General features: G+C 42.8%; 1 protein-coding gene across 5 annotated transcripts in view; it reads left to right on the top strand.

Annotated features, from left to right (window-relative positions):
- Window positions 1-16,247, top strand: part of GPR132 (G protein-coupled receptor 132) — an 80,911-nt gene extending 64,664 nt beyond the window's left edge. The window contains exons 1-4 of one of the 5 annotated variants that reach the window (XM_065685414.1): window positions 1,897-1,923; window positions 2,030-2,357; window positions 10,103-10,460; window positions 12,028-16,247. In XM_065685414.1, the coding sequence (XP_065541486.1) occupies window positions 10,446-10,460; window positions 12,028-13,146 (1,134 nt within the window). In that variant the 5' untranslated portion in view covers window positions 1,897-1,923; window positions 2,030-2,357; window positions 10,103-10,445 and the 3' untranslated portion in view covers window positions 13,147-16,247. Of the gene's footprint in view, window positions 1-1,896; window positions 1,924-2,029; window positions 2,358-10,102; window positions 10,461-11,682; window positions 11,875-12,027 lie in introns of those variants that run through there. The other 4 variants (XM_065685413.1, XM_065685415.1, XM_065685412.1 and 1 more) reach the window with 4 other exon arrangements.
- Window positions 16,248-17,532: the final 1,285 nt, after the last annotated feature.

Genomic DNA, 17,532 nt, shown 5'->3' on the forward strand with positions numbered 1-17,532 from the left:
ACCCAAATGGGAACTGTGGTCTGGCACATTAGAAATACCACAGAAGAGCCTACTGGTCTCTATGAAAGCTCCAGTTCTAGAGGATGGACAGCACTCTCCTCTTTTCTGTCCCACATCTCTGAATGAAGATTGGCCATCTACACAGAGAAATAAGTCCTATCCATCTCAGAAACATTATTCCCACCCTTGTTTACAGTTTCCTTTTAGTTTTATATTGATGCAGAGGAGTATAATGATGAAATCATGAGTTTGGAGCAGTGCACAGACTGGGTCCAGCACTGTGTCCAGCCAGGCTGAGCTTGTGCAGACAGAAATTTTACCTATTCTTCTCTGCAAATTAAGGCTACTAAGTCACCTCCAGGCTCTTCTTTCCCAGTTCCTTATGGCTCTGAGAATGATTTTCTCTTCACAGTCACTTCCCCAGAAACCCTCTCCAGCAGAACTGAACCAAAGTGACGTTTTTACCCCGGAATGAAAGTACACACTAAGCATTTCTTTAATTTTACGAAAGAAATATTTCACTCTCAATACAGTTATCAAAAGCAAATTCAGTTATCTGCTTGCCTTAGACTGCCACCCACTTCCTCACTGTCCTACTTCAGCCCCCAGCAATGTGCAAGCACTGACAGACCTTCATGGGGTGCTGCAAGCACTTCACCAGAGGGGAATTAGTAGAAGTTGATTAGCAAGTTGCCTTCACAAATCTCTTCATAACTGACTTTCACAGAGTCATACATAGCATCTGTCATGATGCGTGGAACAGGTCTCACAAACAAGGTCTAGACTGGCAATATAATATTGGGATCTTCTTCCTCCTTTGCCTAAAGCCTGAGATAGGGCACTTGCTAAAGCTCCTTCATATCAGTGCTCTTTGCCATTAAGAAGCTCCTGCAAATGAATTCTTCTCAAAGCTGCTCAAAACACTGTCTTATCTTCTTTAGCATTCTCAGCCTTTTATAGCACAACTGGCACCAGAATGGTCTTTCCTTCATATCACCACCTCCTTCTATTGGGCTTTAATACAGTTGTTCATCCATTTAAATACCTAGCCGTTTCATACACATTCAAGTGAATATATGTGTAGCACCCAGAGCAGGTATTATCTCCACTGTACAAAGAGCAAATAAGCATCTAAGGCAGGCATCCTGTTCTTGACAGGGCCTGGCAGCCTAAGTTTATTGGTCTCCTGTCCCTCCAGGGCACATGAGCACAATGATGAAGGAGTACACCTGGAACAGGAGTCCAAGAGATGAAAATTCTGGTCACAAATGGAGTCTGGTAGTTACAAGAGCTGAACCTACATTTTCTCACCCCTGGCACAAGTGACAGAATTTGAAAGGAATCACTCCCCTTGTTCAGGCTTTCTTTTCTCTTAGCTAATCTTCTGACTGCACTGGTCAGCCTCAGCTTCCTCCATCAGCCAGCCATAGAGCTCATTTGCCAAGGCTACACACACCCAGCAAATAGCCCAAGCATACCTATGCATGTCTCCCACCTCTGCTGGCACAGCAAGAAAGATAGATTAAATGGAAGCTGAAGTCAAACAGCAACAGCCCAAAGTCCCCCCAGCCAGGCTGTGTTGTCTGGTTTGGCACAGGGGGCCAGGAAGCATTGCTCTTCTCACGGGCCACCTCCTAAAATGCAGCTGTGGTTGCCAAGCCACTGACTTGTGAAAAGCAGCAGCCACGTATGGCTGCTCAAGCCCACTGTGCAGGAGCATGGGTGCTATTTCATATCTGAAAGCAATACAGGGGACAGCATGAGAACAGGCTGTTTCAGAGGCTTCTTGAAAGCTTTGACTTTGCAGAAATGTTGAATAAACTGATACCCTGCGTGCTCTGCTTGGTAGTAACATCTCAGTGCCTGGTCTGCATTTACACACAGATCCACCATCACAATGCATTTCTTCCTTCTGTCTTCCTGGTAATTCCACATTTTCCTGTTCCGACCATTTGGTTTTTCACCTTTCTTACTATCCTTCACTTTGAGTAACCAGTAAATAATTTCTTCTGCCTCTTTTCACTTTCAGTATATTTTCAGGTGCAGATCTTCCCCAAAGATATGCGTTACCATAGATGTCTTTTTCCAGTCACTTTCTCAAATGACGGCAGGACTAAGATTTTCAAGGCTGGGGTATTCCAATCACACCCCTATCTATAACTGTGCACCTAACTACAAGTGACACACTTTGGGAGCCTGATGAAGTCATCAGCAGACTACTTTCTTTCAACTCACACTGCTTATGACTGTTTTCGGTATCATTAGTAACTTCCTGCAGTGTTTACAGAGCAGCCTGTGAGTACAGCACGAGTTGGAGCCCTTCATCGACTCCTCTGCAAAAGCCAGATTAAAAATAGGTAAGCGATTTCTGTCCCTGAGGCAAGGCATTATTTCTACTAAGCACTATTCTGCTCTGTTCTGCTTGATTACTACCTCTCTGTGCTGTGCTTTTGTGCTTCAGAAGTACAGGCTCTGTTGATATTTCACCATAGTCTAAACCTCCTGTGATTGATACAACAGACATAAAGTGATGTTGGGTCTGTATTAATTAGAGTTCATTGCAGTTGATGGAATCCTTGCTACCTGTTTTCCTTACGAATTCCCTTTCCGATAAAAAACATGTTTCTCTCTTACAAATCTATTTTAGTTCCAGTTAGGGATAGATGATAATTAGGACTAAAGGATTTTGGCAGGATACACGTGGCTGTTAGGTCAGATTTAACCATCCCTGCAAAGCATGAGACGTGCTATGTTAGAAACACAAATGCTGGGCTTCCTTTGGTAGACCATAAGGAGAATTCAGAACCAGCCTTTCCTCTCATCCTTACTCTGCTGGAAAAGTGAGACAGACATTTTACTATGATGTTTACCTGCTGGTCTATAGTGACTAATTGGATACACTACATTTTTTCTTTTTCTCAGTCTTTTATTTACACACCACTGCTGATCTTTGGCACTCAGAAATTTGGAGTCTAAGTTAAGATTATTCTTTTTTGTCAAATGTTTTGGGAGTCGACTTGTTCCTCTGAGACTTCAAAATACTGGGACCATGCTTGACGCTCTCCTCTGTAATCCAAAGACCTTGCTTTTAAATGAAAGCTGATACTTCTTTGCATTTAGTGTAGCTGTTATTTTGTGTAGTAGCTGCAGCTTTAAGGAGACCACAAGTCTTGCTGTAAAGTCACAGGCTGGTAACAGCAATCACACTGCACTGGTAGGTGGCCAAAATGAATTAGTTTGGGTTCTTTTCTTTGAGACTTTAAAGAAGCCGATTTTTGCTTTGAGACATTCTGAGATTGGAGAGGATGCTTCCTATGCCAAATAAGATTTAGCGAAGTGTGAACAGCCAGGCTGACCAGTTGGCTTGATCAAGCTTGATTGGCTCCTCAATTTAGTTTTTCATAGGGTCTTCTTAGTTGGTTTTCTTTTCCTTGTTACCTTCCCCATTTGTTTGAGTTTGTGTTGCAATAGAAAGCGCTACAGATGATGGCTACTGACTTCTCTTGAAATTTTAACATAAAGTTTGCTACTCTGGCAAAAACCAAAGCATCTAGGCTTGGTTTTAACCCCCTCTTCCCATAATCCCATTTATATCAGCTGCTGCCCTTAAACCAGCAGTTCCTTAACTTCCAGCAACCTCATATGGGGAGGGGGAAGGAGAGGAAAAAAAAACCCGACACGCTAGTTCTGCTCTTTAGCACTCAATGGGCAAAGGCTAATTTTCTTCTGAGGACTCCTCCACAGTTCTGTACACAGGACACTACCTTTAAACAAATACTCAGTCTGAATTGAGCACCCCCTCTGTACCGCTTTCTGCCTGAAACTGCAGACAGCCTTTCAAGCTCAGCATTTCCCATGTCTCTTGGGGAGACACTGATCTTCTAGCCTCATCATGATCACATGAACAGCATTGCCATCAAACTAGAAGTGCCTGAAGGCAGCGTTTCATCTATCTCAGGCTGCCCTGACAAAGCTCAGTCCCACTTTGGAACAGAAATGGAAATTTCACAGCTCTGTACAGAATGTTTTTGCCATCCCAGCCAGGCTCCTTTACTTTTGTATACAAGAGGCTATAAAAGTGCATGCAAGCCAGCGGTTTTCAAACCAGAAAAGCTGGGAGTGGGGAAGTGGACAGCAGTATCACTGCAGTTACAAAGAGGGTCATGCCGCTGCTCACATTAGCAGTTGTTGCTCTCAGTGCAGCAGGAATGTGGCTGGAGTGGCAGCTGCAGTAACTGCTGTGCCAGACAACATGACGACAGGTTTCTGTGGCTGCTTTCTGACTTAATGCCTGTGCATCTGGCCTGAGTTCAGCGCAAGCTCAGGTTTTGCTTGCTTTTTCTTGATCCTCAGTGCAAGCCTAATGTGCTTTCAGTGTGCCATGGATTACAATTAGCAATGAGCAGTTCAGTGTAGCTCCACCTTGGCATTTGTTTTATCTCCTTTGACCCTTTTCCACCCCTGCATAGACTCAACTGCCTGTCCAAAAGCTGCTGTCCCGACTGCTGCTGGCTCCAGGGTTGCTGTGCATGTTTCACACATAGAGCTAGGACAGGTCTGGCAAGACAGACAAGACACCTTCTCACATCTTTCTGCCATGTTATTGCCTCCTGAGTGAGATGTGCCTCCCTGGGTGAAAATCACTGCTTTAAACTGAACCCCTGGAGGAACACTATTTTGCCTTAGCCCTCCCTCTTACACTGGACCTACAACAGAGCACTGGAGGAGGAGGAGGTGGTCAAGGATCCCACCATACTGACAAAAATCCCATCATCTTTACAGCTACCTTCTGTAGAGCACATCAGACTTGACAGAGTCTGTCTCAGACTACAGCTACTTTGATCTCATCTGCCTTCATGAATCAGGGCTATTTTTAAATCAGGGTATTTAGTGCAGATAGATACTACCAAACACGTCTGAGGTTCAGACCTGGCTTCTGCTGCTGGTGGAGCAGAGCATGTGACAAAAACATTCTACAAGAAACAAATATCCTGCTGTGGATCTGGAGTCTATAAACACCGAAGGTTCAGTATTAAAACTGAAGTGGAAAGTGAAGTGGGTTGTATCACTGCACAGTCAAGCAGAGGCTGACTGCAGTGGAAAGGTCTGAGAGGACTGAGAAATTCAGAAGAGGGTCTATCAGAAACAACACATGATTTTGATATTCCTAAAGAAACACTCGTTGTGGAATATCTGATAGCTGGGATTTTTACATTAATGTCTTCCAGGGTAGACTCTAAGAGTACGAATGAAGAATGAGATGCCCATTGAGATAGATGTACTAATAGCTGGAAGAGATTGCAGCTGAGGATTCAGCCAAGACACTACATGAGACTTAGCATTTATGAGTGGGCTTACAGAGACGTCAGAAACATGTAAGGGCAAAGAGGAATCTTTGAGCATCACAGTTTTTGCTGGTGTAACTAAGATCTTGAGGGGAAAACCCTGCCACTAGCTAGCTACAGGAGGTGACCTAGATGGCAAAAGAGGAAAACTTAGCTCTTAGTTCTCCAACTGAGAACAAAACATAGGACAAGAAGGAACAAAGAAGTTTACCTCCATTTCATGGTAAATGGAAAAGGAGGAAACACTGGTGTCTGAGTTCAGAGCACTTGCAGAGACCATCTTTAACTGCTCTGTTAAAAATAGGATTCTTTCACGTGCAGAAGTGTCATGGGTGCATTGTGGTTTTCACAAGTCTTCGCAGATCTCACCTTCTGAGACACATTCACTTTAGACAAAACAATTTTGAGGCAAAACTAGCTAGACTTCTCAGTGACAAACAATATGCCAGTGAGGCCAAGTCTGGCAGGTCACAAAATTATTTTGGGCATCTTTTTGCTCTGCTTTTCCCCAGCAATCTCTTCAGTATTGACGATGCTACTGGCAGCCATGTAGCTTCCATATCACAGGAGCTCCTGCACAGACTCACAAAGGCAGTGCCGAGACTAGTAGGTCCCCTGTAGGAGAGATCTTCAAGGTTCCTTCCAACCCAAGCATTCTATGAATCTATGATTTGTGGATCTCCTGGGACAGCAGTGGTTTGAAAAACACTGATTGACTTGGGACAGAGGGAGAGAAAGCATCAGTAGGAAGGCAAAAGGCAGGAGTGAACCATGGCAATGCAGAGACCACATATTGGGAAAGACAGGAGAAGACAGGCTGGCAAGATGTGACCAAGCCAGCAACGGAGGACAGAGCCTGGGTAGGGCTCGGCAGCAGCAGGCCAACCACATGCAGGACACAACCCTTAACCGTTAATAAAACAAACCAATATAAGGAAACAAAGAGAACCATTGGCCAGCCACAATCCACAGCCAACTTAGAAACGAGTGAAGAAACTTATCACGAGGTAGGATAACTGCATGATCACTAAAACATATACCTTTAACCCAGCTCTGCTACAATGACATTGCTCTGTTCATGTGTGGCAGCAATCGCCTGAGGTCCCCAGAGCTTCTGAGGGTCCAGGAGCACAGAGGTGCTGGGTGTCACTGAAGGGCTACCACGAGCCATAGGCACGGCTGTGCCATTCCCACGCTGACCATCTGGCTTACCTGAGAGGTGATGAGACCGAACGTTCACACCTCTCTGGACATGACATTCCTCCTAGCAGGAACAAGTCTCTCTCGGATACAGGGTGGCTGTGGCTATCCTTCACCTGGTCGTACATGGACTTGAAGGCTTTACTCAGGCCCTGCATTGGTTCAAGCGTCACACGTGGCCAGGTGCTGGCATTCACCAAAGGCAGGGAAGAGATGTATGGCCTCAGTCCAGAAATCTTTAGCAACCCCAGGTAGACAGCTGCTGCCTTAGAGACGCTTTTGCGTCATGACAGTCTGGGGCGAAAACAGCTCTAGTACAGGCCATTCTGTGGCTCCTAGTGTGTTTCTAACTGCAGGTGCCAGAGGTTTGGCAGGAGTCTCTTGTCTGAAGGCCTGGATGGCTAAGGCCAAGAAGAAGGAGGAAACATGTCCATAAGTAGGTGCTGGGGAGATCCTGATCCTAAAGTCTAAAGGATGACTTTTTAAGGGTTACACCTGTGGGTTTGAACATAGGTCTTGGCGCTTCTTTGTTTAGCCACTTGAGGTCAGTTTTCCCTTAAATCTAGCAGTTAGACACACTCAGATCTAGCAGTGTGCCAGCATGGCCAGATCTCTTTGCTTTGCAAAAACAGCCTGCTCCCTGATACCCCAGCCTGCTCTTTCAGGAGTCCAGAGCAGTGTCAAACCTTGGTGTCAGATCTGCTGGCATTCAGCTGTGCTCTGACCTCCAGAAGCATCCTGGGATGGGTCAGAGAAACTGCATCAGAATCCCTCCCCTCATCTCCTTCTTCCAAGACTTCGTAGTTCCAACACAAGCCAGCAAGAAAGTCTGTTAGGTTTCCAAATGACCCAGTCAAGCAATAGAAGACTTATGTTAATAGCCCCCACTGCCAAAGCTGCCAGTCAAGCTGTGACAGCTTTAGGGAGGCATCAAGCATGAAGGCCTGTTGGTTGTGTGTGTGAAGAAGGATCGTGAAGAAAAGGAAGTGAATCAGCAGCACAAAAGTCTCCAACCTTAGGGCTGCTCCTAGGTGTTCACTTTCACTGCTGCTGCTCCAAACCCTGTGCTTTCCTCAGCCTCAGACTTGACAGGCTTTATAGTTAGCCCCAGATTTATGATGGCAGTTCAGGGGTTCCTGATAGCTTCCTGGCCATGGAGCCATTCCTCTGGCTCCAGGACCTTTTCTAGACAAGCTGGTAGGTACCAGGGAGTAAATCTGCCCTACAAGAGCTGCTCTCTGATGCTCTCAGGGAAGACTGAAAAACTTTGCTATGTCCAAAAGTCTCAAAATCATGACTCACAGCCTCTGAAGCATAAGACTAAGGAAAAAAGTCCACTGGTACAGGGTGATTTTGCAGTCTATTTTTCACCTGTGAACTTCCCTTATCTAATGTATCTGACAGGTAGTTTACCTACTTTCAGATGTGTTGAATAAGATTGTTTTAAACTCTGCAGCAGGACCTTTCTTTTACACATTTCTCTTTTATACATCTGTCATTCTTGTCTCCTGTGCAGTCTCTCACCAGGTACTATAACACACACAATTTATGAAAGGACCACTGTTTTAAGTCGGGTCCTTTGTCAACCCTGACTGGTAACAATTCATTGCTCATTTTAGCAAAATAGTACATTTAGTTGTACATTGTGGGAAGTGGATGTGTGGATCTACATAAATGCCCACACATGGGTATTTAAAATCTCTAGTTGCTGAGAGTTCTTCTCTATGAATCAGAAGACTAATCAAACACCTTCCTCTCATCAGAAATGATTGCTGACTTCCCCTCCTGAAAGGCAGATGATGAGTATCTCCTCTCTCCTAACAAATATTTTTTATGTAGGATTTCATATATCTGCAGTATAGTTGAATATTAAAGCTGTATAACCAATTCCAAGGTCTTGCTGCTTCCTTACAGCAGCTAATTTCAGCCTACAAATGCTCCATAACTTGTTTTAAGCTGGGGGCTGCCTAGATGTCTTTCTTGTTTCTTGAGATTCTTCTCCACTCCTGCAGCAGCCAGAGAGCATTCAAAAGGGGTAAAACTCAAGCAGAAGTCTAGCAAATACAAGAAACTTGCCACTCTCAGGAATCACGTGGAATTTTTGTTTTTCCTGACTAGGCATTAAATCTGCTTTGTAACATGTTTATTTGTCTCTACATTCAAATCCCATCAGTGGTTTCTTTCCAATCAAGCTAGCATGAAAGTAGATCTTTTAAGATGGGAGTTGTGCTCAGGGTGGATCCCCAGTATAGTTCTGTAACTTTGATCTACCCTTTTTTCTCTACAGTGTTTCAAAACAAAATAGTTTCAAAATTATATATTGTATTCTATTGTATTCTATTATTCAAGTTTCAAAATGCATTGCTTCAAATCCCACTGTCTTGTGTGTGTCTGCTGGGTCATCTAAGAAGAGCCATTGCTGCTTTTCCTTTGTAGGCCATTGTTGCTTTTCCTTTGTATGCTGAGACTTGATTATAGGAGTGGCTTCATCTCCTAATTTGTTAATTTCTAATGGAAAACCAAACAATTTCAATCACAAAACCAAAAAAGTCAATTCACTGACTTGCTGGGCTAATGGGTCAAAATCTATTTTTATCCACAAAGATACCACAAATATTTTTCATACATTCAAGAGCAGCAGAGCAAATATTTCACAGCAAATTTCTTACTTTCTATTAAAGTTAACAGACACGACTGCTAGTGTCCAGAAAGTTTAATTGTCCGTAAAGTTCACAGGCCAGTAATGTAGGTTCTGCATGAATCCCAGGTTCATAAGAGGGGTGACATTGCTGGTGATGAGTATTTTGTAGGTGGTGTATCTCTCATATCTGGGAATCGATGTCTTACAGTACTAGATTTGAGTGGTCAGACTGACATCACGTTAGCACTCATGTCAAATACTTACAGTACTACATGCTACTAAGGAAAGCACACAAAACCCCTTGGGAGAAACTCAGATCCTGTTTCATTGAAGGTTAATTTATGCTTTAAAATATGCAGGTTGTTATCCTTTCCAAACACTGGGGCTGGAAGGAAGGTGTGAAAGTACGGTTCTTTTTTATCTTAGCTATCATAAGCATGGAGCTTTTAAAAATTATTCCTAATACTCACACAAACCCCTCAAAACTTTCAGCCCTAACAATAATCCTTGGCATAGAAGGATGATCAGAAAATTATTGGAGGATGAAAAATATATTAAATAACGTGTTGCACTGATGTAGTCACACTCATGCTATGGATTTCACTGTGTCTCTTTTCTGTCCCCCTGTATCTCAGGTGAATCCACCTAAAGACTTTCACTCAGTGCTCTGTTCAGATACTGTTCCTTTTTTGATTTCTCCCTCTTTTCCATGCAACTGTATCTTCAGTTTTCTTTTCTACTTCTCCTAATAGGGGTACTTTTATCACTGCAACTTTTCTATTGGAAATTGAAACAGTTTTTCATTAGCAGCTTATAGACAAATGAAGGAAAAAGAAAAAAGAAAAAACAAACAAACAAACAAACAAAAAAGCCTTTTGCTTTCCCCCTTGTTTTCACTTCCTTTTTTACCCCTCAGTGTTAGTGAAAACACTTGAGCCTCTTGAGGGAAGACCAGATATTATTGCAGTTGGCCCAAATGAGCAGCAAGACCCATCAGTCAAGTCTCTGCACCTCCCAGGACCCTTTTCTGCTTCATTCAGGGACCAGACTCCAGGAAAGGTCTTTACATCCACTCAGAAGTTATAAGCTCTAAGCTGACAGACTCACGGAAGTCCACAGACTTTTCAGGCAGTGGCATTTCAAGGCAAAAGAACTGAAGAGAGTGATGTGGCTAGAGCTGCTGCCCTCCTCCATGTGACCCAAATGGGCAGATGCTTCAACCAATCGCTAAAGCTGCTCATCACAAATATTAGCAGAAAATGAACCCTGAAATGGTGGGTTGCTGTTGTTTTTTTAATTAGCTGTGTAATTATTATTATTATTTATTGGAATGAGTATCTCGGATGCAGGATAGCCTGCTCCAGTCCTGCACCAGTGTGGGTGCAACCCAACAACAGAGGGCCCACAGCTGCCTGTTTACATAAAGCAGTTATGAATGTTTAGATAAAACAGTTACGAATACTCTATTTGAGAGATGTGAGAACACATCCATCATGGCCCAGCCACCACAGAAGAAGACGGAACATGCAATCTTCTGGTCTAACCCAAATACCAAAACAGGAGACTCTAAAGGCCTGAGGAGAAGATAAAAGTGTTTGTTCAGTCACAGAGCAGTAATGTACAGGGAGAAGTTTCAGCTGAGTGCTGCTTTCTGCTATTCAGTTTGACGAGGAAACCCCTTGCAGGCCTCAGGAGCTGAGCAGAGGGAAGTGAAGCTCAGAAGTCGGGCTGGATGCAGTGGCCAGGGCCAGAAGTCTCTTCCCTGGAGAAGGTGAGGTAGGGGAGCAAATGGATGCCCCCCTCTCCTCCTTCCAGATACGAGGCTGGGACATGCTCCTGGATCCTTCCCAGGCTCCTGAGCTGACAGGCCAGACCTTCAGGACAGTCATTCAGCTCATGCTTTTTCTCTCCAAGTGTAAATTCACACCTATGGCTGCACTTTGTCAGCTGGGGCTTTGAGCTTGGCAGCCAACAGTCATTTAAGCATGAAGGTCTCTGCAGCTCAGCCCCCGCCCTGTGCCTTAGGCTGTATGCCAAAAGCCAAGGAAAGAAAAGCATGCTCCATGCAGGCAGCTTAAAAAGTCACAGGCATCTCCTTCCTGAGGCTCACTCATGGGTGCTAAGCACAGGAAGGAGACTTGGAGCAAAGCGGGAAGGAAGGAGGTAACAGAAGGAGGTAAGAGAAAGAAACGTTGGGAACCATGTGTCTACAGAAAAAAAACTCTTCTACCACTTCCTTCCTGCCCTGCACCACTGTCAGCTGCACTGGGGGAAGCATGCCTTCACACAACAAGCACAAACAGCAGGCATAGGCAGTGCAGAAAAGAGAATATGCAGACAAACACAGGGTTAAGAGACATATGCAAAGCCTGGGAGAGGGGGAAAGAGCGAACCTTCAGCCACTCTTGAAGGCTTTTTTCTTAAGGTGTCTGGCATAGACAGCCACTGAGATGGCGTGTAACTGTGCGGTGTCCCTGCCACCAGCTGCCTCATGTACGAGTTGTAGTCACCTGCTGTGCTTTACCATAGAACAGGTCTTCAAAACCTCCATGGTATACAGGTGTACAGCAGCTCTCACATTGGTCAAGCTCTCACATGCCACATCCCAGGAGATGTCTGGGCAGAGAACTACTGCTGACCCTGAAGTCAAGCACCCTTTTTTACCCCCTCTACACAGCAGCTCAGCAGGTGGCCCACAGTGCCTGTCTTAGATGCTTCCCCAAGACAAGCATCCCACTTGTTCCCCTGGTGCCCTGTTGGCACCTTAGGGTCTGTAACCTTTACTGACATACGTTTACGCGATGCAAATGCTAACTTTCCATCTTGTCTTCTGATTCTCAGGAAACACCAGCCGGAAAAAGAATAATGGAAAATTGCACAGACACAAATAAGAGCTCCATTTGCACAGGAATTCCCTACAAAGACAGCAAGACGCTTCTGGTTGCTGTTTACAGCATTGTTTTTGCCATAGGCCTTCCAGCAAATTGCTTAACTTCCCTGCTTACGTTCATACAAATCCAAAGGAATAAAGTAATTGCCATCTACATTTTCAGTTTATCATTGTGTGAGCTGACGTATTTAAGTACCTTGCCTCTCTGGATTCTCTACGTGCAAGATGATCACCAGTGGACTATGGGTGAAAAAGCTTGCAGAGTAACAGGATTTATCTTTTTCTGCAACATATACATCAGCATTCTCCTTTTGTGCTGCATTTCTGTGGATCGTTACGTGGCACTGGTGTATGCTCTGGAATCAAGGGGGAGAAGAGGACAGAAAAAGGCGGTCATAATAGTGGTTTTTCTCTTTGCTGTGGTTGCAATAATCTATGTTCCAGTATTTTACATGGAAGATAATCCAGGTAGTAATACCTGCTTTGAGACTTTGCCCCTTGACATAAAATTGGCTTCTTTCAGCTTTGCTAGATTCTTATTTGGATTTGCCATACCTTTCACAATCCTCATTTTCACAAACTATAAAATATTCCAAAGTACTAAAACAAGCAGCAGCTTGACTCGTCGGCAAAAAGCCAAAGTGAAGTATCTGGCTATTGCCATCATTATCATTTTCCTGATGTGCTTTGCTCCCTACCATGTGGTACTCATGATAAGATCCATATACTTCATGTTTCATCAGAATTGCTCATGTCCATTTGAAGAAGACATCTATTCAGTTTTTACAGTGTTTCTGTGTTTAGCCACTGCAAACAGCATTGCTGATCCAATCATCTATGTGCTGGTTAGTGAAAATGTCAGAAAAGACTTTTACAGGAGTCTGAGAAGATGGAGATTGAACTCATCCAGGCTAAATTCATCCATTAATTACAAGAGTGACAGCATAAAAAGGAAAATGTCAAAAGAATCACAGGAAGGAGGGGTAAGAGAAGAACACAAAGAAATAACAGATTCATCTGACACTCAGAAAACCTGTAATAGAGGCAAAGACCAAGAAGGTGGAAGCTAGCAGTTGGCTGCTGGCACAAATATGTTGTTCCCAACATCAGCTGCAGGATGCACACAGCAACACGCTACTTATATGCTAATGTCCATCCCTGGCTTTGTTCAAGGCCAGGTTGGATGAAGCCTTGTGTGGGATGGTTTAGTGTGAGGTGTCCCTGCCCATGGCAGGGGGGTTGGAACTAGATGATCTTCAGGTCCTTTCCAACCCTAACTATTCTATGATTCTATGATTCTATGTTCGTAGGAAGTTTTGCCACAGCACATGGACTATCAGCTCCTTGAGGATGCTATGGAACAGATACTTCTTATTTCTGCTTGCCTCCTGCAATAAGGTTTGCCCACCAGTATCATTGGTGAAAACATTGCTTTGCTAAGGACATGTGGAATAAACAACATAATTTACTTGACTCACACTGAAATCTTACAAGCTTATTTTGGGTCTGGTTCTTATTCATATGAATTCAGAACCAGTTTTATCTTCTGAGCTGGACAAAAAAATATACCTGCTGAGGAGAACATGTAAGGCCCATTCTTGTGGTTGAAATGTTTAGTTCTTGAGGAGGTACATGTTCAGATTCTCATACACATACTCTGGTGTTAACGTTTGTGGTTAACCAGTGGAAAATATTAAAAATGAGGAAGTCTTTCAACAAGAGCCTTGAAAACATTCCTAATACTTCAGTATGCAGCTTTATCTACCTTGCACATTCTGGGAAGAATTAGAGGCAAAACAGCGGCCTGGTAACACAGAACAACAGTACTTTATTAGTCAAGATCCTGCACTGTCCTGAAAGTCTTAAAATGTCCAATTCTAATGCTTGATGTTTTATAATTAGTAATTTTTTTGCCGTTAAATCTAGAATGCACAGAAGTATATAGAAAATTTTCACATTTCTAAGTGGAGTCAGGGACTTTTTATGCCATCTCCAAGCATTTGTTGAACTTGTGTTTCATTTCTGCTTAATCTTTCATTTCTGGCTTCCCTTTTGGTATTGATTCAACTTTTGCTGTGTCGGAGTCTGCACAAGAGTTAAGTGCCTTACTGACAAGGAAGGGCTGGCAGCACGGAGAACAGTCCCATTGCCCCAGAGAGGGAACTCCCTCAAACACACTGCTGGTGCACACATGACACTATGCTGGGGCAGATTGCGTTGCTGCTGCTGCCACTTTCACTATGAATAAATTATTGGTAGTAGTTTCCTGTGCCTTGAAACCAGAATTTAAAAGATAGGAATGATACAAAACTGGCAAGATTTATCTAAACAGCTTCTTCATATTTTCATGCCATCAAAGTAAAACAGACTAAAATCATGAATCAATTGCATGTTTATTTGAGTACGAGTTTGTTAAGTGTCTTACAGCATCATTCTATCTGTAATGTTTTATTTCTGCAATATTTTAAAATTCTTATTAATGTTAAAATTTCTGAATTGAATTAATAGTAACCAATGTTAATGTAAATAGAATACTTGTTAATATGTTAAAATTGTCATGGATATTTCTATAGGTTATGCTTTATTCTTACACACTTTTGGAAAAAAGCATTGTGCTAAAATGGCATTTGCTCAAGTTATTATATTTATGACATATTTAATTTTTGTATTATTTAATTGCTCCTCTGGCGTCTACCTATGAAATGCTTGTGTCCACAAAAGTAGTTCACATAATACGTACTAAGATTGTTTCTTGGAAAAATGTGAAATTCTGCTGTGATGCTAATTAACGAATTCTGGTTTTCTATTTTCACATGCACCCCAGAGATGAAACTCTCTAAGGCATCAAGGAGAGATCTACAAAGTGCTGAATATCTGTAACTTTGCTGAAAATCAAACTTTCCGTTGCTAAAAAATTCAGCAGCAGTCACTGCTTGTAACAGCACTGGTGAGCGCTGGTGACTAATCTCTGGAGACTCATATGCAAACTGCCTTAACCTCTGGATTTTCATAGTCTAAATGTAAACTTTGATGAATAATAGCGGTGAATTTACAAGAAACCAAAGGTACAGACTTCTGAACTGATTGAAATGATGCACATTGAATATTCCCCCCGATTGATTTAGAAATCTCTCTGATGTTTTTCCTCTGATAAAAAGTGAGTGTCTTCAGAGTAATCCCTATTGGAGCCCTGGGCCATAGATGCAGGGGACAGGGATTAGAAGGGCCTGATGAAGAGTCTGTAATTCTTTTACCTTGCCTAATTTATACGCTGTTCTAAATTACTATATCATTATGCGTCTTCTCTTAATGAAAATCCTTGGAGCTTCTTTGTTCAGATGCACTCTGAAACAAAATTCTTAGAAGTGACAAAGCCCTGAGCAGCCTGATCTAACTTGGATCATCCAAGATGATCTCCGGAGGTGCTTTCTAAACTAAAATATTCTGTGACAGATTACTGCAGGGATTAGGGGTCAGGTACCAAGCAATGTATCCACATGGGAAAACTCCTAATCCTGATTTTTTTGGATAGATGGAAAAGCAGCTTTACATCTGAATGACGACATTGAGAAATGCTATTGCCACGCTGTTAAAATATCCCATCAGATGAACCAACTGTTTCTCATCTGATGAATTCAAGCATGTGATCTGTTCTGTCACACAGTATCTGACTGTGCCTTACAGGCAAAGGAAAGGCCTCAGCACAGGGACACATGCCAGAGACGCAGCAAAGGACACTACTCAGGTCTGAGCAGATCTGAAGGGTGGATTGATTGTGTGGGTCTTTCCATCCTTTTCTCCTGCAGAACACTACCAGTGAGAATGCAGGGACTGCTTTGTGCTGTGGAAAGGTTCACTTACTACATCATAATTTGCAGTTCTCAACACAGCTATTTGGATCTGTCCCCTGACTTACTCAACTCAGCTTAAGCTATAAGATGACTTGGAGAGAGTACAGAACCAAGCCTAGGCCAAGCTCCTCAATTTAGTCTTTAGACAGACAGGTTTCCACAAGTAAGGTTCAGGATGGGTAAATCACTCACCAGTATCAGGGGGCGAGATTTGAAAATTTCATTCTCTTTTATATTCAGCATTTTGTCAGGTATGACTTCCATAATTTGATTTAAAGAAGAGTGGGGTACTCAATAAATAAAACATTATTTTCTTTTTACATGTGTCAGACATTCATAACATACCTGGGAGGTAACTGTATTGCTGATTATTTTAAGTGTGACTGTGAAGCATGAAGTGAATAATTTCTGCCTATGAACTACAGCTGGCCAAACTAGATTTTGCAGACAATACATCTGTTTCATTTGCTTTTTCATCAATTTTACATTGTTTCTAAAGACTGCATTTTTTAAGTAATTGTTTTGGGTAACTCACTTATGAAACTCTATTCCTGCCTAAGAAATGCTTTCATGTTCAGCACTGAATTTTACTTCAGGAGGATAGTTACACAAAACAGGCAAAACCAGACACAAATGAACTCACACTCTCTATGCATGACAAAGTTTCTTCTGCAGTTGGTGGCCCTGTAGCAGATCTGATTTATTTTCTGATATCATGTACAACCCAAAGAGAAATTTCTGTTGGATAGCAAGTGATGAAACCTAATTCAGAATGAGGCTTTCAAAAACATCCACAATCTAAAGGCTTTTCTTTATGAGCATGCTGTCATCTTACAGGTCACACTGGGGGATAATCTTTTAGGAAACATCCTTTATATAATGAAATGCTGCCAAAGTTGTCTCACAGGCCAGAATACCTGTCTTGTTTTCAAACCAGCACAAGCTAAAGGTAGCAAATAAGGGTAGGGGGTATTGCATGAGAGAGGTGCAATCATTTTTTTAACCTCTTTGCTGTGCAGGCAAGCATACAGGTGGCAGCATCCCCAAAGCTGGATCTTCCAGCATGCCTTCTGCAACTAGTGTCTAGGGGATGTGGTATCTACCAGTGCTCTCCATCTCATCCCGCTGTGCCCCCTTTCCCCTGCACAATTAACCTTTGCACAGGAGAGGGCGCTTCTCACAGTATATTTGCACCAGGGATGCAGCATGGGTGCATCGTGCAATCTTCAAGCGAAAGGAAAGTGAACCATAAAAAAGAGAAGTCTGTTACCCCAGATTAGACTATTATTAATAACAGATGTTAGTTGCTGTCATTATGAGCCATTGGTAAGAAAAATTCACTGTCTCATCAGCAATTCAGATCACTGAAGAAAACTTTTAGGGTTTTAACCCTCTTACTCCTGTAAGAAATGCTCAGAGATAACAAATCAAAAACCAGCCTTGCAGACAGATGGAAAGTCTGCTGAGGAGAGATGATAAGCTATATGGTAAGAAATTCACAAAACATCATACGAAAATCATCTACACGAGCAGCCTCAAAATAAGCCTTCTCGGTACGCCATGAAATGATCCATCTTGTTCCTCAGCCTCAGTCTGTGACAGGGC

Source organism: Lathamus discolor, chromosome 6, assembly GCF_037157495.1.
Source record: "Lathamus discolor isolate bLatDis1 chromosome 6, bLatDis1.hap1, whole genome shotgun sequence".
NCBI classification, from domain to species: Eukaryota; Metazoa; Chordata; class Aves; order Psittaciformes; family Psittacidae; genus Lathamus; species Lathamus discolor.